Source organism: Schistocerca piceifrons, chromosome X, assembly GCF_021461385.2.
Source record: "Schistocerca piceifrons isolate TAMUIC-IGC-003096 chromosome X, iqSchPice1.1, whole genome shotgun sequence".
Lineage (NCBI taxonomy): Eukaryota > Metazoa > Arthropoda > Insecta > Orthoptera > Acrididae > Schistocerca > Schistocerca piceifrons.
The window spans coordinates 54,049,448-54,077,214 of record NC_060149.1 but is presented as its reverse complement, the minus strand read 5'-3'; the positions used below and the strand labels follow the sequence as shown (position 1 = coordinate 54,077,214).

Here is a 27,767-nt window from a genome sequence, read left to right as displayed (position 1 = left end):
TGTGCAGCAAAAACTGAAGCACTTCGGGGCTAACAAAGCCGGAGTAGGAGATCGCTTGCGTCATGTTCGAAACCACTGCACCTGACGAGGTCCCTGGGTTCTCGAGGCTATAGGACAGTGGAAATTCACGTTGGGCACCGACTACAGCTGGTGTGCTTGAATTTAGTTGCTGTTGCTGGTGAAAACCGGGTGGCGGTGGCGTGTTGTAGAAGGCCATTGTGTAGCGGACAAAGGTCCATGCAGAACGTGGAAGCTGGCGCGGTAGTCACTTTGTACTTGGTTCAACAGATTATTCAAACTTCGGGGTCACCACTGAAGGGGATATCAATGTGGTAAGATAATGACCACAGTTCTCTCTTCTAATCATCAATACTTTTACTACATGACAAACGTACAGGTCGAAGACTAGGTGGGAATTGAGGTCCCAGAAGTATATAAAACAAAGATCAACTCGAAGACATAATACACATATGATGTTCTGGCCTATCAATCCGTGGATCAACACCACAAATGTTTATTATTTGAACAACTTCATAACGAATCATGCCGGTTCGAGCATTCTGGTATTATGTTTAATAAACTCCATGATGGGCATTTAAATTCCCTCAAATTGTAGTCAAATTATGATCCAGTGGGCCTGCAGCATTTAAGATATCCCTTAAAGACATTATGTAACAAAATCCAGATTGCTGCAATAGTAGTTTAATAATGTATTTATTGTGATGGATCCATTTTGGCTAGAGTACCATCTTCAGACCATCTGGAAAAAGCTATATAACATTTTCTGTTTTATTATAATTTTGGTTAATCACATATTTGGAAAAACAAATTTGATACTTGGTCCATACATCATCAGTGGTGGCAGTCACACTCTATTGTATTACTATGTGGTGTAAGTGTAGGACTCATGCTGTAAGCTGTTTTGTGGTTTTCTCCTGTTGTTAATAGTTCTTTCTTGTAATTTTATAATTTTGTATTTTATTTTCAGAGTTGACAGACTGACGCTTGTGACAGTTAGCCAAAGATACTGTATGGGTACAGTTGGTATGGTGTGTTGATGTTATTATTTGTCTGTGGGATTACATAGACAATTTTTATTGAATTCTTAACCAAACATAACATGTAGACACAAAAAACTATCCACAGACAACATTGATTAGAATGTTCATACATACACCCCAAAATGATAACATCAACAAACTATAGCAACTCTAACCACATACCATCTTTGGACAACTGTCAGTGTGTCACATCTGATGATGAAATGTCAAATTAGAAAATTGCAAGAAAGAATGACTAAAAACAGGAACAAACCACAAAACAGCTTATATCATAATAATCTTAAACCTACATTATGCTGTAATACAATACAGAGTGACAGTGACAACTGATGATGGATGGATATAAGTACCAATGATGGTAGATGGATCCATCACAATAAACAGATCATTAAATTACTATAGCAACAATCTCAGTTTTTATTACATAATGTCCCCAAAAAAGTACTCAAACTGGTAACTGGACATATGAATTTTTTGAGTGAAATAAGCTCAGCTACAGCAATAGAATGCCATAGACCTGTGCCATTGTAGGAACTGCCATTTTAATTTTAACTATACTCAGATGAAAAATTAAACAACACATAGAAGAACAAATAATTACATTAGTACAATATTTACAGTTAATACTATGTGTTTTAGAGCCAATCCAAAGCTGTTTTATTTTACATTATTGTAACTTTAGCTGCCACAGACTAAATAATTATGGGAATGATCCACCTTTAATTATATGTTAATGAGTGTTACCTTGATATTTCAGACTAACCATTGCATTTTATTGAACCATACTGAATATTTTTGAATTGTTTGCTTCACTATATTTGAGTATCTGTAACTCTCATTTTAACCCATAATTTCAGCATGCTTCCAAGCTAATTATTTTCATCCCTTTCCCATTTCACCAAAGATTTATGTTAATCTTTCAAATAAACATACATTCCAACCTTTCAACCTGGATTCCGTTCACGTGCAACACATACTGGTGGTAGTTTATGTGACCGTTTTGTACAGGGATGTAGCATTTTATTTGAACTGCTCTAACACAGGGATTATTTGTGGAAAAGTAATGAAATGTTCAGGAATTGTGAATAACATGCCTTTATTATGTTTAAAACATGCATTATCACATTAATTCTTTCTGTATTATACATTGAAGCTATCTTTAAACAAAGTCCTATGCCGTATTCCCTGCATCGGATTTATATTCCATTTCCCTATCTTTTTATAGCATACTGAACATCTCTTTGTAGGCTTACTCTTCTTCTCTATTTGTGGGACCTTTTAAATGAAATGCCTTTCTGTGAACTGTTTAGGCCTAGCAGCTTTTGAAGATTGTCCACATCAAGATGAAGCTAAAATCTTCCCATTAATTTCTAGAAATCCTAATATGAGAGACAGCCCGAAATGTACCTCCTTTGTCTTGTTGCTGGTTTGATAAAAAATAAAATCATTGTGAACAGAAATATTCATCAACCTACTAAACATTTTTGATACCACTTTACACCTTTTTTGTCTTTCCATGAGGAAACTTTGTGCCTCCTGATCTTTTGATTCTACATTCCCCATTAAAGAATTGTATTATTTCATAATTTGAGGCTTACTTACCTCATTGAACCATTTGCTTACTGTTATAGTATGTTGAAATAAAGGCCACATATTTCTTGTCCCCTCGTTTCAGCATCATAATGCCCTGTGAGTGATTGGTATGAATTCACGTTTTTGGAATTGTGCAAATTTTGGGGCATCAGATACATTCCTCCTATTTGATTTTAATGTGACAGCCATACTCATATTTCTGTTCCTCTAAACATATGTAAATATAAGTTATAATAATTCTCCATCCATTAAAAAGAGGCTCAGAAATCTTTACAACAATCTGACTGGTTTTTGAGGTCTGCATGGAAAGAAATTTCATTTTTATGTCTGTGGAACTAACTATATAAGCAACAATTTGCCACAAATATCCTGTAGATAATTTGCAAGTCCCATAGGACTTTATTTCTAAATTTGCTGATTTTTAGATGTTGGTAGGTTTTCATTGCCATGTTGAATGAATTTTTAAACTATTGTTCAAGCGCTGTATAACTGAGCTTAGCTTGAACAATATTTTATTCCTCTGAAATGCATGCAGTGTCTCTTCACTTACAAAATGAAGAATCTGCAAAGTGGTTTGAATCTGTCTTGGTGCTCAGAAAATTGGTGTGTTTAATACCTGTTTTGTAGGTGTACATTTATCAACAAACATTGTTTTCAAAGCATGTTAGAGCTTTCAACTTCTTCACAATTCCAACCTGCTTCATTTCACATTTCTCACTGATGTAATACATTTGATCTTGTCTTCACCATCTGCCATTTTCTTCACTGTTTTTGTGCATTTGTTCCAAACAGTCAGTATCATTGTTACCATCAGTCTCTAAGTGATTACTGCTGTCATGCATATTAACACTTCCATTCACTGGTACACTGAGAATCACAGGAATTTACTTTGATATAAGGTTGTGAGAAGTGTTTAGGCACATTCTATCACATTTGTGAGCATTTATGTCTGTTGAATGCAATGGGTGATTTCTCCCAACTAGACCACTTCCTAACAAACTTGAAGGTAGGTCACTCAGGATATTTATACATTTATCTCATGAAATGGTAGAGCAATATGGTTTTACCTGCAAGACTGCAACTGTCAAATATCTGGTCAATTTAACACCAGTGTGGGCGTTAACACCTTGCAAGTACTTTCTTGGATTCCTGACTTATTTTTGCTTGTGTGCCTAGGAAAGAAAACTGCCACCAGACTAAACTCTGTGCCATATCAAAACTCAAAAACAGTTCTTTGCCTTCTGAGGAAACCATTCTACTGAGCAATCATTGCATGTCTTGTGACCTAACCTGAGCCTTAGATTTTCTAGTATCTTAGCTCAATTTTCTAAACATTACTGAGATTCTTCTTAACATCTTGGTGGAATAGCAAGTTTGGGAGAAGGACTATGATAAAGAATAGATTTAGCCACATCATAACATTGGTTATAGAATTGAGTGTAAATAATTTCCTGTGAAACACAATGAGTCAAAGTTGAGTTCTAGCATAGCACTCAGTTATAATAATTTAGGTAATTTCATTTAGATATCAACAATGTGCAATTTTTATAACAACTGTGTAGTAGCTGTAGTTTTCTTTGGTGACTGATATTTTGGAAAATCACAGAGAAGGTGTTGAATGGCAGACAGACACACTGAGAAAAGAAATGGAGCTTTACCCTGAGGTGACAGTGGCCATGTGTGTGTGTGTTATGCATATGTGAATGTGTGTGTGTGTTTTGTTTTGTGTCTGTCTGATGAAGGACATAGTCTGGTAGTTAATAATATCTAGCAGTCTTTTACTCAATGTACCTATCTGCCACTCAATGTCTCCTCTAAGTGGTGAGAGCATTCTATCCATCTCATATTATTGATATTCCACCCAAGATTTTCCATTGTTTATTTATATATGTACTGTACACATGTTACAACTGTTAGCTTCAAAACTGATGTATATGTGTCTGAAATTAATTTGAATATCATGGTTTTGTAATTTTGTAGCTGTCAGGAAGAATGGAGGGATTTGAGCATTATGTGGAAACAATGTTTGGACCAAAAGGACCCTTTAATGGACAGAAAGTGAAACAAGAAATACACAAACGCTTTTACAGAAGTGCAAATGGTGATCTGAAGGAGAGTGTCAACAGCTTGCCGAATGTAATTGACACTAACTTCTATGACCCCAAAGTAAGGTTGATTCACTCTTATGTACTTACTTCTATTAAATTAATCAAATGTTTTTAATAATAATATTTATTCAACGTCAAATTGCCAAATACAGTTCCTGGAAATAATACAGTTTCAAGACATTGTACAGATTATTCTTCAGAATATGACAGTTTAGAATGCACAAGCTAAATATTTGTGTGATACAATAATTTTTACATTTTATAGTATTTAACTTTTGTTAATATACAAATAGAAGTATTATGAGTAGTTTGTATTATCATTAGATCACTTGTGTATCACCTAAAACTGTGAGCTTGACATACATATAAAGCACTGTTGATAAAGATAAAGAACTCATCTTGGGAACATAACGGATTTTTAGTTAAAATTACTTTTAGCTGGTCTTTTAAATCACTAGTAGGAAGGGTTGTGAGACTTTTTGCTAGGGCACTGGTTAGCAGATTTTTTCATATGAAGTTGTTCTGTGGCTTTTGCATTATATTTTAATTTTTGTCTTGTATTATGCTGCTGTAGGTCACAGTTTAAGCATGCTGCTGTAGATCGCAGTTTAAGCTTGGATTTATTGTTTTCACAAGAATATTACTTTTAATATATATAGCATATAGCCCATAATGGTAAGCACACCTAATTGTGGAAACAGGTACCAACATGATTCTGTATGTTTGACATCACAGTAATTCTGATAGCTTTTCTGTAGTGTTAATAATGTGCTTAGGTTGGTTTGTATTGTTGCACCCCGTATTTCTACTACATAGCTTAAATTTGATGAGGTAATGAATTATCAACAGTTTTTAGTACAGACACATCCTTACAAAATTTGCTAATCATGTTTATTGCAAATACATTTTGGACAGCTTATGGGCTAAGGAATCTATATGCATGTACAATTTTAGGATGTCCTAGTTTGCGATTCCCAAGAATTTTGTCCATTTTTCCTTTCTTACAATGTCATTTCAGATGGATAATTTCATATGAAATTCTATTTGTTCCCTGGTGTTAAATTCAATTATTGCAGTGTTTAAAACACTTAACATTTAAATGGCTATCATTGACATACTTTGCTATTTTATCATCTAAACTGTCGCACAGCACCTCCAGACAGTTGTAGGCTTTGTGTTTGCACACAATAGATGTATTGTCTGCATATAATATTTTTTTTACAGGTAGGAGAACAGTACTGTATATCATTAACATAAATCAAGAAAAGAAGGGCTCCTGTTGCTCATATACAATTTTATTAACTCACTGCCAGTTCCTCTAATACCCAGGATCCACAGCTTGTCAAGTAATATAGTGGTGTTGACACAATCAAAAGTTTTTCTAGATCAAGGAACACTCCAGTAACATACTCCTTGTTTCTATGATGGTTATTAATTGTCTGTTAGTTGTGCTGTAGCTACTGAAGTAGACTTGTTCTTCATAAAACCATTCTGGTTCTGAAATATTAGATTGTCTTGACATTGTAATGACAAATAAACCAGTGATCTTACGATCAACTATTATGAGAGTATCATCAAATGCCAATATCAGATCACAGATGTTTTTAATGAGGACTCAGGAGTGACATTCTCAGTCTGCAGGTATGATTAAGATGGGTTGGTATTTTTCAGGTTTAGATTTTATCTTGTAAATCATGGTTACTTGTGCTGTCTTTAAATAGTCTGGGAAACTACCAGATGTAGTTTTATCATTTATTGCTGTTTCCATGGCTTCAGATATGTTGTCTACGCAAATTTTTAATGTGTTGATAGACAATCCATCATAGCCTGCTAATTTTGTAATTTTTGTGACCTTACTAAGCATTTTATTTCCTTGCAGTTAGTTGGGCCCAAGTATATGCTAGGTTTGACTGGAATGCCCTTATGTCTGTACTGAAGATTGTTGACATGGTCTTGATGGATTTTCCAACAGAAAAATACTCATTAAAAACATCTGTAATCTGATATTGGCATTTGATGATACTCTCATAATAGTTGATCGTAAGATAACTGTTTTATTTGTCATTACAATGTCGAAAGCTATTTATAGCTTCCCAAATAGGCAACCCAGTGTTAACAAAGTTACTTAATATTGTGGCTATGTATTTTCTTTGAGTTTCTATCAACAGATCTATGTCATAATCATGATACTTCTTAAATTCTACATTTAGTCTACTATTATTGCTGTTCTTTAGCATTGCAGATTGGAAAAGCCTCAAGATTCTCTCTTGCTGTTTTCACTTCATGGTTTATCCTGTTATCTTTTTTTTACAGTCATGTACTAGCATGGCCATTCCATGAATGAGACATTGACAAAATACCTACATCAGTAATATGGCAGGATAAATGTCATTTCAGAATCATGGGCAAAATAATGTATAATGTGATTGGGACTGATTGTGTGCCAAAAAATCAGCACTGAGAGATGTATGAATCTCCAATTCATCAAAAATAAACACTTGAAGGTTTATCCATAAGATCATATGGTACTTTGTTCTGACTTGTGCTGGTGCCATTGGTAATACTGGCCTTTAGTACATGGGAGTGCTTGTCTCCAAAGAAAAACAGATGAGGGTCTGATTCAAGTGGAATGGCAGATGTGGTCTGTGAATGTAAATGGTATAGAGGATGTCTAAGATTTGTTTAGAAGACTTCTTGGAGCTTGACTAGCTCCTCTGTCAAAAATTCAAAAATTTATCACATTATGTAGTAACAGACTCTCCCATTGCATCTAAAGTATATTCATAGAGCTTTGCTATACATTCGCAAAGCAGTGTTGGGTGAGTGTTCTCAATGACCTTATACTTTGCAGGGCACTCAAATGTTTAATAGCAAGTAGCAATTGTAATCCCTAGATCCTTTTATCCAGTATGTATTGGACACTATGTCATGTTCTTCTCAGCCCCCCCCCCCCCTACCTCTAGTAATTCATTATTCTTATATTATTCTCCCAGTTTTACATGATTTGTCTACATCTATATCTATGTGATTACTCTGAAATTCACATTTAAGTGCTTGGCAGAGGGTTCATCGAACCACAATCATACTATCTCTCTACCATTCCACTCCCGAACAGAGCGCAGGAAAAACGAACACCTAAACCTTTCTGTTCAAGCTCTGATTTCTCTTATTTTATTTTGATGATCATTCCTACCTATGTAGATTGGGCTCAGCAAAATATTTTCACACTCGGAAGAAAAAGCTGGTGACTGAAATTTCGTAAATAGATCTCGCCGCAACGAAAAACGTCTTTGCTTTAATGACTTCCATCCCAACTCGCGTATCATATCTGCCACACTCTCTCCCCTATTACGTGATAATACAAAATGAGCTGCCCTTTTTTGCACCCTTTCGATGTCCTCCGTCAATCCCACCTGGTAAGGATCCCACACCGTGCAGCAATATTCTAACAGAGGACGAACGAGTGTAGTGTAAGCTGTCTCTTTAGTGTACTTGTTGCATTTTCTAAGTGTCCTGCCAATGAAATGCAACCTTTGGCTCGCCTTCCACACAGTATTATCTATGTGGTCTTTCCAACTGAAGTTGTTCATAATTTTAACACCCAGGTACTTAGTTGAATTGACAGCCTTGAGAATTGTACTATTTATCAAGTAATCGAATTCCAATGGATTTATTTTGGAACTCATGTGGATCATCTCACACTTTTCGTTATTTAGCATCAACTGCCACCTGCCACACTATACATCAATCTTTTCTAAATCGCTTTGCAACTCATACTGGTCTTTGGATGACCTTACTAGACGGTAAATTACAGCATCATCTGCGAGCAACCTAAGAGAACTGCTCAGATTGTCACCCAGGTCATTTATATAGATCAGGAACAGCAGAGGTCCCAGGATGCTTCCCTGGGGAACACCTGACATCACTTCAGTTTTACTCGATGATTTGCCATCTGTTACTACGAACTGCGACCTTCCTGACAGGAAATCACAAACCTAGTCGCACAACTGAGATGATACCCCATATGCCCGCAGCTTGATTAAAAGTCGCTTGTGAGGAACAGTGTCAAAAGCTTTCCAGAAATCTAGAAATACGGAATCAACTTGAGATCCCCTGTCGATAGTGGCCATTACTTCGTGCGAATAAAGAGCTAGCTGCGTTGCACAAGAACGATGTTTTCTGAAACCATCCTGATTACGTATCAATAGATCGTTCCCTTCGAGGTGATTCATAATGATTGAATACAGTATATGCTCCAAAACCCTACTGCAAACCAATTTCAATGATATAGGTCTGTAGTTCAATGGATTACTCCTACTACCCTTCTTAAACACTGGTGCGACCTGCGCAATTTTCCAATCTGTAGGTACAGATCTATCGGTGAGCGAGTGGTTGTATATGATTCCTAAGTAGGGAGTTATCATGATTCTTCAACTGCATATGTAAGCAAATACACATATTACCAGTGAAGTACATTATACAAATACATCTATATCACCTTCCACTAGCAGTCTCTTCATTTAACATGAAGTACCTGAACTGTCATTTCTGTTTTGACATAGACTTTAGTGTTCACTTCTCTGTATGCATTCTCTGGAATGACTGAAATGGTATGACTTATTTGAACATTGAACTTTCACCTGATAATTTCTGAATTTTGTTAGTTAGCAATTTGATATGATGTGTTAATCACAGCTGCTAGATAAATACATTAAAAGAAGTTTCAGATAAAGCAATAATTTGATATTGGTTGCTACAGTTAACTATATTTTATTTTTTAATTTTTAAATGTATTTTATTTTTAATTTTAATTTTTAAAATGATGAGCAAGGAGTAAGTGATATAACACTAGTGGTTAAGAATATTTTTGTTATATAATTACAGTGAAATAGATGTTCATATAGTTGAAACAGAATAAAAACCATAATTCTGAAGCAATCAGTTGCCTAGTTCCAAGATATAACATTCAAAAACAGGTACTTGCTCTCTGAAATTAGTATGTTAAAAATTACAGAAGATAGACTGATTTCAGCAGTATAGGCAGTACAGCAGTTGAAAATATCTTCTTTGTGATTTAGTAATATGCTGACTACCTCAGAATGTGATGTTATTTTTGTCATAGGCCTCTCTAGGGCTCAAGATTTTTGGAAATGAACTCAAATATGGGAGCATTGAAGGTCAGGATGAAGTCAGTGAGCTCCTGCGGTCACTGAACCCATTCAGAAAGCTGCAGCAGATCCTTTCAGGAAAGGTAATGACCACTGGCCTACTTTAAAATCTGAACAACAAAATATGTGCATGATCATACATTGGAAGAATTTTAGCAAATGTTTTAAATCTGGAATAAATGCCTGTTGAAGTAACTTCAAAGAAGAATTAAAGTAGTTAGCTATGCACTTTGCTAACTGCATGCTCCATAGAACACACTGTTCATTAGCAACTGTTGTGCAGAGTTTTCGAACTAATTTAATAAGGCTACTCTCTTTTCTCAATGAATACATGGGTATTCATTTCTTTTTGCGATATTTATTTACAGATGTATCTAGTAAATTGTCCACACTATGATGAGCATGCACACACACACACACACACACACACACACACACACACACACACACACACACACACACTCACTCTCTCTCTCTCTCTCTCTCTCTCTCTCTCTCTCTCTCTCTCTCTCTCTCCCTCCCTCCCACTCTCTCTCTCGTTCAAAAATTCTTCTATAAGGTTTCAATAAAAAATGTTTTCTGTTATGTCTAAATTCTTTTATTTGCTTACCAACAAATTGTTCTGTAGGTACATAATTTTTTGTACCACGGCCAGTTTAAGTCATGACTAATGAAGATAATTTTTTTTATAGTGGCATATTTATGAATGCCAGTGTTGTCAAATTGTGATGGATTCACAGTGACAGACTTAGAACTCTTATTAGAATGTGCTGTTGCGTATGTAGAAGGTTTAAGGAAGTATACCACATATATCCTTATTTTACATCTTTGCCTACGGCGTACTTTGTATCTAAGTGTACAAGAGTTCCAGTATGTTGTTATTTCAGATGAAATGAAAATTAGAAATATGGAAATCAAGTCAATGTTTTGATGCTTCCACCGCACTAATGAGCAATCACACCCAGAGCAGAAGTTTTTGATCCGGAGCATTTCAGAAAACACAGATAATTTACAATTATGCCTGTGACCAAGAAACATACTCAGAAATATTTCTTTCCTCTGTGTTCTGGTATTTTGAATGAGTTGTATCCTGTCTTATATAGAAAAATAACAAGAACTCTGTATTTAATGAGAGATGTTAAAAATAGTAAGATTGAAATCATACAAAAAAATACGAGGATAATCCCAAAAGTAAGGTTGATATATATATATATATATATATATATATATATGACTCTGTTAGCGTGGCAGTTGATCACACTGTTATGAAGAGTGCTTCACCCGCTGTGTGTAAACATGCACACGCCACGCTGAGGCTCTCAGTCTTCGCTTGGCAACCGTTGAGAACGGAGCTCCCGCTGGATGTTACCGCTAAGTGTGAATTGCCCACAGTTATTCGGTTTTTGGATGCAAAGGGCACTGCGCTGATTGAAATCCATCACCAATTGACAGAAGTGTTCGGTGAGTTGTGCATGAATGTCAAAAATGTTCGTATGTGGTGTAGAGAGTTTGCAGCTGGTCGGACTGAAATTCACGACCAACAAAGAAGCGGGAGACCGTCAATTTCTGAAGAGACGGTGTTGAAAGTTGAACGAAGCATGTGTGAAGATTGGCATATCACCCTGGATGATCTCTGCACATTGGTTCCTGAGGTTTCCAGAAGCACCAATCACAGAATTTTAACGGAAACATTGAACTACTGGAAGATGTATGCAAGATGGATGCCACGCATGCTGACTGAAGACCTCATGCAGCAATGATTTGATGCTTCCTGTGCATTTCTTGACAGTCTTGCAGCTGAAAAGGACAACTTTCTGTACTCAGTTGTCATGGGTTGACGAAACCTGGGCATACCACTTTACGCCTGAGACCAAGCAACAATCGCGCCAGTTCATAACTTTCTGAAAAGCATGGTGGTGAGCTGGTATGACATGGGCATGCAAAAACTGCCACAGCATCTACAAAAATGCATTGACAGAAATGGTGATTTTGTCGAAAAATAGCTAAATGTTCAAGCTGTAAACTGATGTAAACCATTGTAGAAATAAACAGGTCTATGTACTTATATAAAAATAGGAGCCTTACTTTTGGGATTACCCATGTATTTACTGGCTTTTCTTTGAAATAAGAATAGTACAACTTGACAAATTTTTAATATCAGACATTAGTAACATGATGAAAAGATTAATTATTTTATTTTACATTTAATTTTTATCCAACCATAGACAGTAAATATTGTATGAGTGTTGTCCAAATGTGTATATAAATGTTATGTGAAATCATTACAAGGAAGTGGTAAACACAAACACATACATAAAATAATACACAAAAGATGATACAAAGTGATATAACTTACAAAGTAATACAAATTTGTATACCCACATACTTTTCTTATTGTAAGTTCATAGCATGTTCCTCATAGGCTTTTACTTATGACTGTCCTTACCAACAAAGCCTTTTATATACAACAGTGATTCAGTACAGTAAAGGTTTTACATCAGACAACAGTTATCTTTTAGATATGAACGTGTAATGAAAATGTTAAGGGACATTTTTGTTTAAGCTTAATATAAACACTATCAGAAAAATGTTGCTTTCCAGTTAATAGAAAAATTGAAAAAAAGATCAAATGTTTTGTGAAATGATTAGTCTAAAAGTAAGAACTGAAAGAAATTAGAGAAACATTTGACACATCTCCAAATGATGCTTTAAACCACAGCAAATAAGACTGCACAGTCTACATAATTCACCAAATATCCTCAAGAACTCTTTAAAATTCTAAGATTTTAGTTTAAACTTTCAACTTTAAATTTACAATCACCATCTAATTTGCTTTATACGAATTCAAGCATTGTTCAGAGGTCCTACAAAGGTTTCTCTAATCTGTTTCATTTATTACTTTTAGACAAGGTATTGGACAAAAATTTAACTTTTTTCCATTTTTTATTTAAAATTTTTTATTAGCAGTTAAATATCACACCAATCTTACTTTTTATGTGCAAAACCTACTTGAAGAGATTATCTTTTTGACAATTTGTTTACATAGCTAGTGGAAACTTCTCATGAAAAATTTCAGTTTTCCCTGAAATCACTAATTAAGTTTTCCTTGATTACCCTGATTATCTTGAAGCACGTAAACCAGTCTGTTGCAAAAGTGGACCTCACACTGGTCAATCTGATACCACATTTGTCCATTTCTTAATTTTTCTTTGGCTGTAAAAATTTGAACAATAATTTCTTGTTCTTGCTTTGTTCAAATATTTGAGCAAAAATGTTGTTTGAGTAGAAACTTTTTAAAGTCTGATTTAAATTTATTTTCATTCACAACTTTCTAATGAGGACTATTGCTCTGTTCTAAAGTTTAACACTGACACGGTTCAATGCCTATGTGCGTCAGCTTTCTTTGTACTGTTGTACTGTTTGTGGAATGCTGTGATGTTTTGGGTATTATTTTCTGAAGATAGGTTTGCAGTTGTCTGTAGAGGATGGTGTGGTATTATTTGGATTGAAGTAATTCTCTTCTGTAACGACAAAATTTAGTTTAGTAGTCAGGTAGCAAAACACATAAACATTATTCCATATGTTGCAAGGGACTCAAAATAGGCAAAGTATGCCTCCTGGTACCTTCTGAGATACAAAATTTTGTGATAATTCTTCAAGTAAAGCAGGCTGAATTAAGTTTGTGTGTGCGTTTTATTGCATGACCATTAAAATTTAAGTTTCTATCAACGTGAATCACCCATCAAGGTAGTAAAGATTACTCTGTGTATGGCTTTGTCACCCAATATTATAACTAGATTAACATTTTTACTTATTTTCCCAAATCTAAATTTAATGTCAAGGTCTTTGCATTGAACCAAGAGTAGACATACTTGAGGATTTGATCAGCAGTTTTATGCAGCAATTGGTTTGGTGCACTTATAATCAAAGTAGCAAAATGTGTGAATGACATGATATTGGCTATACTATCTGAGGAGTGTATGTCATTTATATGAATAAGAAATAATAGGGGATATAAAATGCTGCCTTGTGGTACCCGTATTTCCCTTTCCTGCTGCATCTGATATTAAACTGATTTTGTCATTAGAGTAAGCTGACATCAGTCCCACAATCTGTGTTCAGTTTTGTAGGTAAGGTATGAACCACTAATAGCCTGTCCCTTAAATACCTAGCACTTCCAATTCTTCTAATGGAATGTCATGACTGACAGTATCAAATGTTTTGGAGATATCTATATTGTTATGGTTTCTATCTGATTATTTGTTAAGTTTGTGTGTGTTTGTACCTGGCTGAAAGCCACACTGATATTTTTTTCAGCAACTTATGACCATTTAGATATATTTTGGTTTTGTGTGTCATATATTTTTCTTATTTTTGAGAATGCCAGAAGGACTGATACTGACTGTCAGCTTTTTAACATGTAATTGTTGCCATCTTAAAATAAAGGCTCCACTTATGAAATTTTCAATCTTTCAAAACATTCTCCTTCATGAAATGAAAAGGTGACAATGTATGCCATGGGCATTGCAATCTTGGGAGCTGTCTTGATAGAGATAGACACCAGCACCTCATCAACTCCTGCTGGTATTTTAGATTTCCAGCTCTCTTCACTTTTAACACTTCATGTTAATTTGTTGGATCTATGCTCATTCTGCATGCTGCAAACAAATTTCGAATATTCTGGTTTTCCTTTATTTGTGAATTTTTAGCTTAATTATACTGGCCAATTGTATTTTCTAATATCAATATTTTCTTCATTTTTGAGAATGATGTCCTGGTCTTCATTTCTCTTCTCTGTTTCAGTCTTCACAATTCCCCATATAATTTTCTACCTGTTATCTGACTGCCCTATTAAGCTGTCATTGGTCAGAAATTTTTCAGGAGCAATTAAATTTTGATCTACCTTCTTGTAATTCTTTATATATTCTATAAGCTGTGGATTTGTTGATGTTTTCATTTTCAAAATAAGTCCATTTTAGAGTCCTGAAAGAATGTATAATGCCAAATGTGATCCAAGAGCTTGGTTTTGTGCTGCCATGGTATCTAATTCTTGACAGCTTCTTTGGTAAGCAAATCTCAAACTATTTCATGAAGATTGAAGAAAAGGAGTTATGTGCATCATTGATATTTATTTGGGACAACACTTACGCTGAGGGCTCATTATTTGAGATATTTACAAAGATTACACAGTCTACTGTAAAAAAAATTCATTTATATTTATTAAGTGAGCTTTTTTCTTTCAATGGCATTGAAGTAATTTTGATGACCCAAGTACTGTGATCTAATAACCCTCTGGGAATTCCAGCTGGGAATGCTCACTCAAAGAAGCAGAATGCCATTACATACTATTAAAACGCTCATTATTACCAAACACGGATATACAAAAAACGCTTCTGCATGACACAATTGATCATAATGAACTGAATGAGTCAATGATATGTACCCTATGAGAGGCTAAATTTGCTGCAGAAACAGTCTTGTTTCCTAATATTTTACATAATCAATGGTGAAGTCCCCACAGAACCTCTCCCACCTCCCTACTCCCCCCTCTTCCCCTCCCCATCGACCCTCTGCCGGAAGAGCAGCGCACTGGCAGAAAAAAGTCACTGAAGGCTGCAGTTGCTGACATTATCTTCATGCAGTTCTGTATGATCAGCCATGCCACAGGTGGCTGCAGTGCCAGGACATGGTTGGACCACTTCTTGGTGAGAAGGGAAGACTTTGTGCTGGTGTCCCTCTCCCCTTATTAGTACAGGTGATAATAATGAAGGTTGGAGGGATTGGGTGGGGGGGGGGGGGGGGTTACCATAGCAGGATTGCTGGTTGGTGTTGAAATTATCAAGTTGCGTCGATGGAGCACATGGCTGTGGGGGTGATAGTAGAGAAGATGCAGTGCTACCCATCATTCTTACATGCTTGCTGGTGGTAGTTGTTTCCTAGTGGCCATGGTTGTTACAAAACTGTTAGCTAATAGCTGTGATCTTATCACTGCAGGTGTAATGCCATCAAGTAGTTTGAAATAGCATGTGAACTGCCTAGAAATAAAAACATTCTCAACCAGTCATTCCTCATGCTGTCCTTTAACCACAATGAATTCATCTACCAGTTTCATATTTATGTCATTTGGTTGACATGGTTGCTCATCAAGGCTCACCTTGAATGCATTTTTAGTATTCTTACTGTTTGATGTTCTGTCATGCTCTAGAGTAAGGTGAGTGCTGTCATCAGTTGAAGCAGTCACTGCATCAGCTATCTGCTTGTGTAATGTAAAACCCAGGTGAGTTTGAGACAATGCACTGAAATGGTGACTGGCTTCATATGTAGTAAATTATGAAAAGAATTGTCTTCCCTATGCAGTATCTGAAGTGGGTCAGAATATGGTGGCTGCAGTGCTTGTCTGATCATCCTGTAACATGACATACCCACAGTCTGCGAAAGCCTCGTGCACAAAAATTCTTGTTAAGCCATGGGTCGGCAGTATTCTTAGTTATGGAGTGTGTGGTTTCACTGTCTGTATTAGAGCTGGTAGCTCATTAGTCATTGGTGGTTGTGCTAGAAAGACGAAATCTGCTGGTAGACTGAGCAGTTCCATGAATAAATCTGTGCTAGTAGAGAGGCATGGAGGTCTTCTTTGAACATGAAATGCAAAACCTAAATGAACCAATGGTAAGGACTGTCTGCGGACATCCGTGACACATAAGGGCCTCTTTGTGTGTTCAATACAAGCAGTCCACCAAACAATTGCTCTGTGGATGGTAGCCTGTAGTGTGGTACCACAGTGCACTGTAAAGGATAAATACACTATGTGATCAAAAGTATCCGGACACCTGGCTGAAACTGACTTACAAGTTCGTAGTGTCCGCCATCGGTAATTCTGGAATTCAATATGGTGTTGGCCCACCCTTAGCCTTGATGACAGTTTCCACTCTTGCAGACATGCATTCAGTCAGGTGCTGGGAGATTTCTTGGGGAATGGCAGCCCATTCTTCACGGACTGCTGCACTGAGGTGAGGTATCGATGTCAGTCAGTGAGGCCTGGCAGAAAGACAGTGATCCAAAACATGCCAAAGGTGTTCTATAGGATTCAGGTCAGGACTCTGTGCAGGTCAGTCCATTACCGGGATGTTAAAGTCGTGTAAGCACTCCACCACAGGCCTTGCATTATGAACAGGTGCTCGATCGCGTTGCAAGTTCAGCCACCATCCCCAAATTGCTCTTCAACAGTAGGAAGCAAGAAGGTGCTTAAAACATCATTGTAGGCCTATGCTGCGATAGTGCCATGCAAAACAACAAGGGGTGCAAGCCCCCTCCATGAAAAACCCGACCACACCATAACACCACCACCTCCGAATTTTACTGTTGGCACTACTCACGCTGGCAGATGACGTTCACTGGGCATTTCCCTTATGCACATCCTGCCATTGGAGCGTCACATTGTGTACCATGATTCATCACTCCACATAATGTTTTTTCACTGCTCAGTCATCCAATGCTTACGCTCCCTCCACCAAGCGAGGTGTCATTTGCCATTTACCAGCGTGATGTGTGGCTTATGAGCAGCCGCTCGACCATGAAATCCAAGTTTTCTCACCTCTTGCCTACCTGTCATAGTACTTGTAGTGGATGCTGGTGCAGTTTTGAATTTCTGTGTGATGGGCTGGATAGATGTCTGCCTGTTACACATTACGACCCTCTTCAACTGTCGGCGGTCTCTGTCAGTCAACAGACAAGGTCGGCCTGTATGCTTTTGAGCTGTATGTGTCCCTTCATGTTTCCACTTCACTGTCACATCAGAAACTGTGGACCTAGGGATGTCTTGGAGTGTGTAAATCTCACATATAGACATATGACACAAGTGATGCCAAATCACCTGAGGTCCGTGTGTTCTGCGGAGCACACCATTCTGCCCTCTCATGATGTCTAATGATATTGAGGTCGATGATACGGAGTACCTGGCAGTTGGTGACAACACAATACACCTAATATGAAAAATGTAAGTTTTTGGGGGTGTTGGGATACTTTTGATCACATAGTGTAGTTTGGAGAACAATATAGGGCCAAATAGATGGCCTTGATTTGTAGTGATGAATGTTAGGCAGCCAAAACGCAATATCTGCAGTTGTGAAAATGCCCTTGCCATGTTTCCACCATTATGTCTGGTGTGAATTTTGCCTCACCCAACAGATGATGCGATCACTCATGGAAAGCATATACTGGAAACCTTCTGACTCCAGTAGGGGGCTGACCAGGTTGAAGTGGACATGCTGCAACCAGACGTTGCGTATTTCATGCCATCTGCATTCCAAATATGTTTGTCAATCAGTCTTGCAATGCTGACAAATCAAGCAGGTTTTGGTCCACAGTTTGCAGTTCCACTTCACATCTGGGCAGAAAAAATGGTCCTAACAAGTTTAGTAGTGGGATGTACCCTCAGGTGTGACAGTCTGTACAAGCTATTGAAAATGGCTTCCTCCAAGGGAGTGGGACCAGTGAAAGATGATAGTGCTGTGACACATCACACCAGATTTACGTGGAGGAACCAGGGATAGTGTGCTGCTCAAGCTTCAATTCAGTTATAGTATCTTGCAGAAGATTGCAGATTTGCATATACTGTTGTTGGACCTTGGTCAGTTCATCATAGTTGATGTCAGCTGAGAATGCATTTGCTTGAGATAGGTAATCAGCAGTAACATTGTCCACACCCTTGAGATGCTGAATGTTAGTTGTGCAACATAATCAAGGTGGCAAAACAAGTCTGAATGTAAGTCGTTAGCATATGCTAGAAAACTGTATCTAGAAGCATAATGGTTGTAGCTCACCTGCAACTTTCTGCTGAAGCACAGCTTAGATTGCAGTATCCCTCACATCAGAAGTAATTGATGTGAGAGCTGTCTTAATTAGATAGACTACCATTATAACATATAATAAGGTGTATTTAATTCAGTTAAATTTTTGTTCCATTTGAGGGGTTCAAGTGAGAGCCTGCTTGCTGCATGTGTTTTTAACAGCCAATGCATCTGTCAATGGTGCCAGCATAGGTCACAAGTGATGTCTGTAGAAATTAATTATGCTAATATACTCCTGTAACTCATGATAAGTCCTGAGCCATGGGAGGTAACAAATAAGTTCTGTGTGTTAGGCATTGGGTTGAACCCGATTTAGAGTAACATAGTGTCTCAGGAGTGTCACTTCAGTTTGTCGAAATTGGTTCTTGTTGTCATTTATCATTACACCTTAATGTTGAAGGATCACAACAATGAGTGCATAAGGCTCCTCAAGATATCATCCAGGTATGTGTGACAGAATGGAAATTTGAAGAGTATGTTATTAGTGAAGTGTTGCCAACTTTGGACTGAATTTTTCAAACCATAAGGCATGAACAAAAATTTGTAGAGTCCAAATGGTGGTGTTATCTTATTTTTGGATATATCCACAGTAGCCTTGGGAATTTGCAGGCGAGCTTTTTTACAGTCTAGAACACTAAACACAGCAGCTCCTGCTACAGTGTCAGCAAAGTTTTGTATGTTCAGTATTGAGTCACTGTTAGGTACTGTGTGAGCATTGAGGGCCCAGTATTCATCAGATAATTTGTACATTCCATCTTTCCTGGGAATTAAGTGTATGGGTGAAGCCCACAGGCCATCTGGTTGCCTGGCTATTTCACCTTGCAGTAAGTCATCGATAGCAGTTTTAGCTGCTTGTAGTACGTCTGGTCTCCTCTGTTTAAATGACACACCATTCATTGGTGAACAAGGAAGGGAAATGGAGGGTCAGCAAGGTTGGCGCATGGGAGATGCATGCACACTGTTAGAAAAGTTCACTGTACTGGCCTGTATTTGGGATGAGTTGCAGAGTGTGATATGTCCCGACTCCCAGCTGTACATACGAGGATGAGTCAAATGAAAACCTTAAATATTTTTTGAAATATTATTTATTATGTAGAAGTGGTACAAAGCCGTATCACTTTTCAACATAATCTCCCCCATGCTCAATGCAAGTCCTCCAACTCTTACAAAGTGCTTAAATTCCTGTAGAAAAAAATTCTTTTGGTGGTCCACGTAACCACTCATGCACTGCGTGGCGTACCTCTTCATCAGAACGGAACTTCTTTCCTCCCATCACATCTTTGAGTGGTCCAAACATATGGAAATCACTTGAGGCAAGGTCTGGTGAGTATGGTGGATGAGGAAGACACTCCTGTTGACAGCAATCCAAGTCACTTTGATTTGATTGCAGGCTGCAGATGATTTTTTAGGAGATCTGTGTATGATGCACTTGTGACAGTGGTCCCTCAAGGCATGTAATGCTCCAAAATGACACCTTTTTCATCCCAAAAGAGAGTCAGCATACCCTTCCCTGCTGATGGTTCTGTTCGAAACTTCTTTGGTTTTGGTGATGAGGAATGGCGCCATTCCTTGCTTGCTCTCTTCATTTCTGGTTGTTGGCAGTGAACCCAGGTTTTGTCCCCAGTAAAGATTCTTGCAAGGAAGCCATCACCTTCTCGTTCAAAGCGCTGAAGAAGTTCTTCACAAGCATCAACACATCATTCTCTCATTTCAGGAATCAGCTACTGTGGCACCCATCTTGCAGACACTTTGTGAAACTGGAGCACACCATGCACAATGTGGTGTGCTGACCCATGACTAATCTGTAAACATGCTGCAACGTCATTCAGTGTCATTCAGCAGTTTTCCTTCACTATGGCTTCAACTGCTGTAATGTTCTGTGGAGTCACTACTCATTGTGCCTGACCTGGATGAGGAGCATCTTCCACCGAAGTCACACCATTTGCGAACTTCCTACTCCATTTGTAGACTTTCTGCTATGACAAACATGCATCACCATACTTAACCTTAGTTCATCAAGGAATTTCAATAGGTTTCACACCTGCACTATGCAAAAACCAAATAACAGAACACTGTTCTTCCCTGGTGCAAGTCGCAAGTGGGGCGGCCATCTTTATACTGATACTGGGACAGTATCTGTGCAGCTGCACTATGCAGCCACCTACAGGTGATTCTGCATGCTGTTTGTAGCATGCTTACCAAATTTGAGGATAACTGTGGAAAATTTTTATTTGTTATTACAAATTTAAGGTTTTCATTTGACTCACCCTCGTATGTGTCACCTGCTGGCATCACAGAAGGTGCTGTCTGGTTCACAGTGGGTATTATTTGGAGATGATGATGACATTCCTGCTTTATGTGCCACATGTAAGAATGTGTGGAATCTATTTCACTACATAATGAAAGTATTGTGGTGTGTGCTTCAAAATTCACATTGTGTAGCTTGATCTCCTTTTTCACTTTTTCATAACTCATTGTCACCTTTTGTATTTCCAATTCTAAAACTTGACAGTCATGAAGCATTTACAGACAGGTGTCATGTGTAGAGACTGAGTGTGGTGTTCATGGACAGTCCCTTCTGGAACTGCCTGTGGAACTGGTGTTGGATTTCCTGTGATATCGGGAACTGACTCTTCACTGCTGGTCTATCTGAGGTTATCTCATATTAGATCTGGGAAGAGTGAAACGTAACAGAGAAAATCTGCATCCAAGATTCATTCTTGAACATCTGCAGCCAGAAAATGCCATGGCAATTTCTCAAATAGACTGCGGTCCATGTACATGTGACAGTTTTGAAAAGTTTGATATGATTATCATTTGCAGCCCATAGTTGAATGGCAAATGTTGTAAGCTCTGTTGGTAGTTTTTTGCATACTTCCAAACCAGTGTCAGTGAGGTAGTATTGATTTGTTGAGTTGCATTACATGTACAGTCTACTACTGTCAGTCAGAAGTGGAGCAAAACTAGTTTGGTCCACTTGTTTGAGCTGTTAGTAGCTTAAGCAAGTTCATTGTATTCATATAGTTTGCACAGTGTGGAGCTGTTGAATGCCATGTCACCAATTTGAGCATGAACCCAACACAGCCAGTTGTGTCAGCTTGGCTATGTCAGGAATGTTAGGCCTAGTGACATCACCTGTGAATGTATGTAATTGTTCAGATCATGTCAGTTGGTCATGGCTGCAGGAAATGTGTTACACCAGGAATGTACTGATGGCAGTCATTGTAGTCCGTGATATCCATCTATTGTGATTGCTGTAGGTTAGCAAAAAATCTGTCAGCCAGGACTAATTTGCTTTCCATCATTTCGCTATTGTGTGAGATCATTGCCAGCTGTATCTATGACTGTAGTTTGATGAGTCACAGCATCCATATCATGGTGGGTTACCATTGTAGGAATTCCAGCTGGGAATATTCACAGGAAGAAGCAGAATGCCAGTAAATGCACTTACTACACACCGTATTTGCAATCATTTACATAAAATAAATATGTATGCACAGTACAATTGTTCACAACAAACTTAGCAAGTGAAACATAGTCTCTCTGGAAGAGACCACACTTGTCATCACAGAGTCTTGTTGTAAAATATTTTACTTTATTGATGGTGAGATCCCCACAACACTAAATCAGTATTTTTTTTTTTTTTTTTTTTTTGCTTGACCAGTCCACAGATGTACTGCTGGTCCATAGTATCCAACGGGCACAATATTTTGGCGATAAGACATGTTGCTATCATCAGGTGTGCTGACAAACTGAGCTCCTGAGGGTGAGCGGCTGTCTTAAATCCCCTCCCCTCATGAGCGGTACTCCCTGTGGTCTGCGCCCACACATTAGTGGTCGGTGAGATGCTGGCGTCGGTGTCTGTAGTGACGTCGGGTAATTGCCTCATCCACCCTAGTCCCCTGTTTGTTTCCTTTGCTGAGCATCTTTTTAATTAGACTCAGTGCTGATTCCCATGCTCTGCTCAGGTTGTAGCTGCAATCTTGGTTGATGAGTCTATGGGAGCCTTTATATTTTATGAAGTAACAGCTTTTTCATGAGATGAGAAAACATTTTATTTTCCAAGCACAGATCAAAAACTAACGAGAATAAACAACTCATAACCAAGCCGACTATGGCAAAGATAAATATCTATTAGCTGCAGCTTTCACCCGTTGTTTTTGGCGCAGTAGATAAATGACATCGCCACATCAGCCCCCCTCCTTTTGAAACCGGGTGCACCAGGTATGTGGGGAAACTTGCACTTGATTTTTCTACCAGCTCTCGTGAAAACATCTGGTGCAGGCAATGGCTGTTCCTGTTCTGCACTTGCTGCTTCGTTGTCCTCTTCTGAAACCGAGGGCTCGGCGAAACTCTCTGCTGTTTCTTTGGCCTCCACTTTTGAGGGTGATTTTGCAGACCGAGGAAGGAGTGTACCCTCTTCGGTGTAAGCAGGTTTAAGCCGCTCAATTGAGACTGTCTCTTCTTTACCATCCTTATCGATTTTGAAGCTGTGGCTTCCTCTTGTGATTACCCTGTATGGTCCAGAGTAAGGCGAAACAAGCGGCGGGCGCACCGTATCATCCCTAAGCCACACGTGGGACGTTGCTTGCAGGTCTTTATGTACAAACACTGTCCGGTCTCCATGTCTGTCAGGGTTAGTGGGTTTGATGTTTCTCATTCTAATGCTGAGTTGTCTCGTGAATTGCGTGCATAGCTCAGGGGCGAGCGGCTGTGTAGATGCTGGAACGATAAATTCTCCAGGAACCCTCAACTGCTCGCCATAAACCAATTCTGCGGAAGAACATTGTAAGTCCTCCTTCACGGCCGTTCTCAATCCGAGTAGGACCAGCAGTAGTGCTTCAGGCTATGAAGTGGAACTACACATTAATGCAGCTTTGAGTGTGCGGTGTAGTCGTTCCACCATTCCATTACTAGATGGATGATACCTTGTGGTGCGTAGGTGGTTGCACCTGCACAGTAGTAAAAGTTCATTGAAAAGTTGGCTTTCAAACTGCCTTCTGCAATCTGTTGTTATGTTTTGCGGAACACCAAACCTGGAGAACCATGAATGCAACAGTGCTTTTGCAACCGACTCCGCAGAAATGTCTTGTATTACAACTACTTCTGGCCACCTGGTAAAACGATCAATGATTGTGAGCAAATAGCGTTGTTCTGAAGAGCATGATAGCGGGCCCACAATGTCCACATGTATATGTGAAAATCTTGCAGATGGCGTTGGGAAGTCAGCAATAGGTGCAAAGACATGTCTGCTGATTTTATTACGCTGGCATGTTAGGCAAGCACACGCCCATGCACGACAATCTCTTTGTATTCCAGGCCACACTACTTTGGAGGAAACTAACTTGGCTGTAGCTCATACTCCTGGATGTGATAGGTTATGTAGTGCACGATAAATCTCGCGACGATATTGTTCTGGTATGTAGGGTTGCTCCTTTCCTTTTGCTACATCACACCAAATTCCGTCTGCAACATTTGGGGCAGACACACGTCTGAGCTGCAGCGCAGTTCTCTGTTCCTCTATTAGGCGGCCCAAGAAAGGATCTTCTCATTGTTTAGATGCTAACTCGGTCCCATGAATTGAATTTAAACTGGCACAATTCCTAGACAGGCAATCTGCGACCAGGTTGTCTTTTCCTGAAATGTGACGCACGTCAGTTGTGAACTGTGCAATGTACTTGACTTGCCTGCACTGACGTGGTGAATTGAGCTCTGTGTCTCGTTGAAATATACCTACTAACGGCTTGTGATCGGTAAAAATTGCAAAGTGCCTCCCTTCGACAGACGTGCGAAAATTCTTTATGGCTAAGTAAATAGCAAGCAACTCACGGTCAATAGCACTCCATTTTTGCTGCTGTCGAGTCAGGTTTTTAGAGAAAAATGCGAGCGGCTGCCATCTGCCATCAACTTCTTGCTGTAGCGCTGCACCCACTGCTATTTGGCTCGCATCAACCATGAGCGCTAAAGGAGTGCTCAATCTTGGATGTCCCAGTAGTGTTGCCTGAGAAAGACATTTCTTTAAGTCATGGAAAGCTGCTTCAGCATCTGGACTCCATGGAATTTTACGATTTCCTGTTGTATTTTTACCTGCAAGTAACGTTGTGAGTGGCTCTTGGGCGGCAGCTAATTTAGGTAAGTGACATCTGTAATAGTTGAGTATGCCTAAAAATCTGCGAAGTCCTTTGTAAGTTGTGGGAAGGGGCATCTGTTGTACTGCTTCAACTGACTCAGGCAAAGGTGACAGGCCTGCTGCTGAAACCAAATATCTCAGGAACTTAACCTCGTGTTTTCCAAATGTGCACTTTTTTTCGTTAATAATTATGCTATACTCTGTCAGACGGCGGAAAAGCTGTCGAAGATGTTCGACATGCTGATATACAGAACCAGAGAATACTAAAATGTCGTCCATATAACAAAATACGAATGGTAATTCTCGAAGCACCTCATGCATGAATCTTCGCCATGTTTGGGCAGCGTTTCTCCAAATGGCATAAAATTGTACTCGAACAAACCGAATGGTGTGATAACTGCCGTTTTTTTAATGTCAGATGGAGCCATGGGAATCTGGGAAAATGCTTTGGCGCAATCAATCACACTAAATATTTAGGCATTGCTAATCGTACTGTTAAAATCAGTCACATTGGGTACTGGGTAGTGATTGGGAATTGTGCAGGCATTGAGCGCCCTGTAGTCTCCACATACTCTCCATGAATTGTCTTTTTTATGGACCATGTGAATTGGAGATGCCCATGAACTATCAGACCTACTTACAATACCTGTTTTTAGAAGTCTGTCAAACTCAGCTCGCGCCGCGAGCAGCTTCTCTGGAGGCAGACGCCGCGGGCGGAAGGCAACGGGTTGACCTTGTGTCGTGCTGATGTGATGTTGAATATTGTGTCTGCATTTCCTGGTTGCATTGACGGGTTTGGTAAGTGCTGGAAAGTCTTGAAGCAGTTTACGAAAAAGTGATTCCTCCGACAGTGCTCTGATATTGCCTACAGTATACAATTCGTTACGACTGTCGGGTGTCTTCTTGCGTGATGCACATGTGTGCGCCCCGCTTAGTTGCGGGTACGAAATCGTATCACAATATCCCGACGTGGATGACACGGTAGAGGAGCTGGAAATCTTCATGAGGAAAGACACGGGCACATCGCACTGCACTTGAACCGACGTGGAAGACACAGTAGGCACCAAACGACGGTTAACCAGGTCGGGCATAAGTCGGTAGTTCCATAAAAAGTCCGCTCCAATTATAGGACTCGGCACATCAGCAACCACAAAAGTCCATTCAACTGCACAGAATGATGTAATGGTAACCGTATGCTATGTTCACCTACAGTTGTGTATAGGTATGTGTTCAAGCAGTAGTTACATTACTAATAGTCCTACAGGACATCGATTCTCTCATTGATAGTCAATTCCAGTTTCTAAGTAACAGTAACTTACATGAATACAGTGCTGAGAGAAATTACTAAATGTGTCTTCAGTTCTAAATAATTTCAGAGTGAAGGCCACAACTCACTGAATAGTTGAGAGTTGCAGACAGGCACATAAACAATTTGTAGGTCCAAAAATTATGATTTACTCAGATAAAGAACTTTTGATTGCTCCGATAGCAATTTCATTAGTTAATCTATAATTAAATAACCTAAAGTTTAATTAAATCAATTTTAATGTGTTTTTATAGTTTAAGTGTTTTTCAAAGTTCTCAGTAATATTTGTTGTAAGTTGTAAGCCTAGCTGTAAAACTAGTTGATTGATTTATTACTTATATATTTATTTGTCCATATAAAACTCTTTTTCAGTACATATATTGTACATAGGATATTGGACAGAAAACCTTTTTATCTATTGGTTCTTCAAACATCTAACATACAGTATTTAATTTTTTATAGTGAATTGGGTCTATACAGTTAATAATTACAAATTTTTTGAAATACTGTATATTGTAACTTATTTCTACAATTAAAGATAGAAACTACATTTTTTATTGCATAAGATGCTGTGAGATTGAATAGTAGCAATTTTTCAGAAGGTAGGCTGTCACAGACTTTTTAAAGCTTTGTAGTTCAGGAAGAGATTTTATATGTCTTGGTAATCTGTTGTAAAGTTTTGTTCTTGCATGATATACACCTTTTTGGCATAATGTGGTGTTACAATGATTAACATGTATGTCACTGTCTGACCTGGTACTGTAATCATGGGCACTTTTGTTTTGAGAAAAAAAGGTTTTCTTTTCTCAGTATGCTTTTTTTGACATTCATGACTACTTCCAGTATACAATTGTAGGGAAAGGGTAGGATCTTTAGATCTTTAAAGAAAGGTTTGCATTGTTTTATACTGCTCACTTGTTTCATTATTCTTATAATTGCCTTTTGTTTCCTGAAAACTGTTATGGCCTGGTGTACATTTCTCCAAAAAATGATACAGTACTTCAGTATTGAATGTGCATGAGCAAAGTATACAGTCCCAACTGTTTCTGCACTAGTGTTGTTGCAAAGAATTCTTACTACATAGCTCATTTTTGCTAGTTTTGAATTTAGGGATGTGATATGAGTGCTCCATTTAAGATTTTCCTGGATATGAATCCTAAGAAATTTAGTTTCATTGACAGCACTAATGTTTTGGTTATCTATAAATATTACAGGTTGTGCCAGATTTTTATTTTGATCAGTGTGGAAATTCATGAGTACCGTTTTTTGGGGCTTAACTACTAGCCTGCTTCTGGTAAACCATTCAGACACTCGTTTTGTAATAGCTTTTGCAGATGCAGCAAGATTTTCTTCTTTATTCCCTTCAATCAACAGTCTGGTGTCATCTGAAAACAGTACTGGTTCAGAATCCCTAATATGTGATGGGAAATCATTAATTTAGACCAAAAAAGAGAAATTTAAATACTGAAGAGTATTCAACTTACTTTTTTTAACACAAAACTTAAAGGGCTTCTGTTTTGATGCCAGTGATATATACGCTCAGTAACATATTTTT

At 38.3% G+C, this 27,767-nt stretch overlaps 1 protein-coding gene across 1 annotated transcript in view; it reads left to right on the top strand.

Annotated features, from left to right (window-relative positions):
* LOC124722172 overlaps positions 1-27,767 on the top strand; it is an 830,020-nt gene that overhangs the window by 253,516 nt on the left and 548,737 nt on the right. Inside the window, exons 16-17 of the mRNA XM_047247373.1 lie at positions 4,635-4,820; positions 9,885-10,013. Of these exons, the coding sequence (XP_047103329.1) occupies positions 4,635-4,820; positions 9,885-10,013 (315 nt within the window). The remainder of the gene's footprint in view (positions 1-4,634; positions 4,821-9,884; positions 10,014-27,767) is intronic.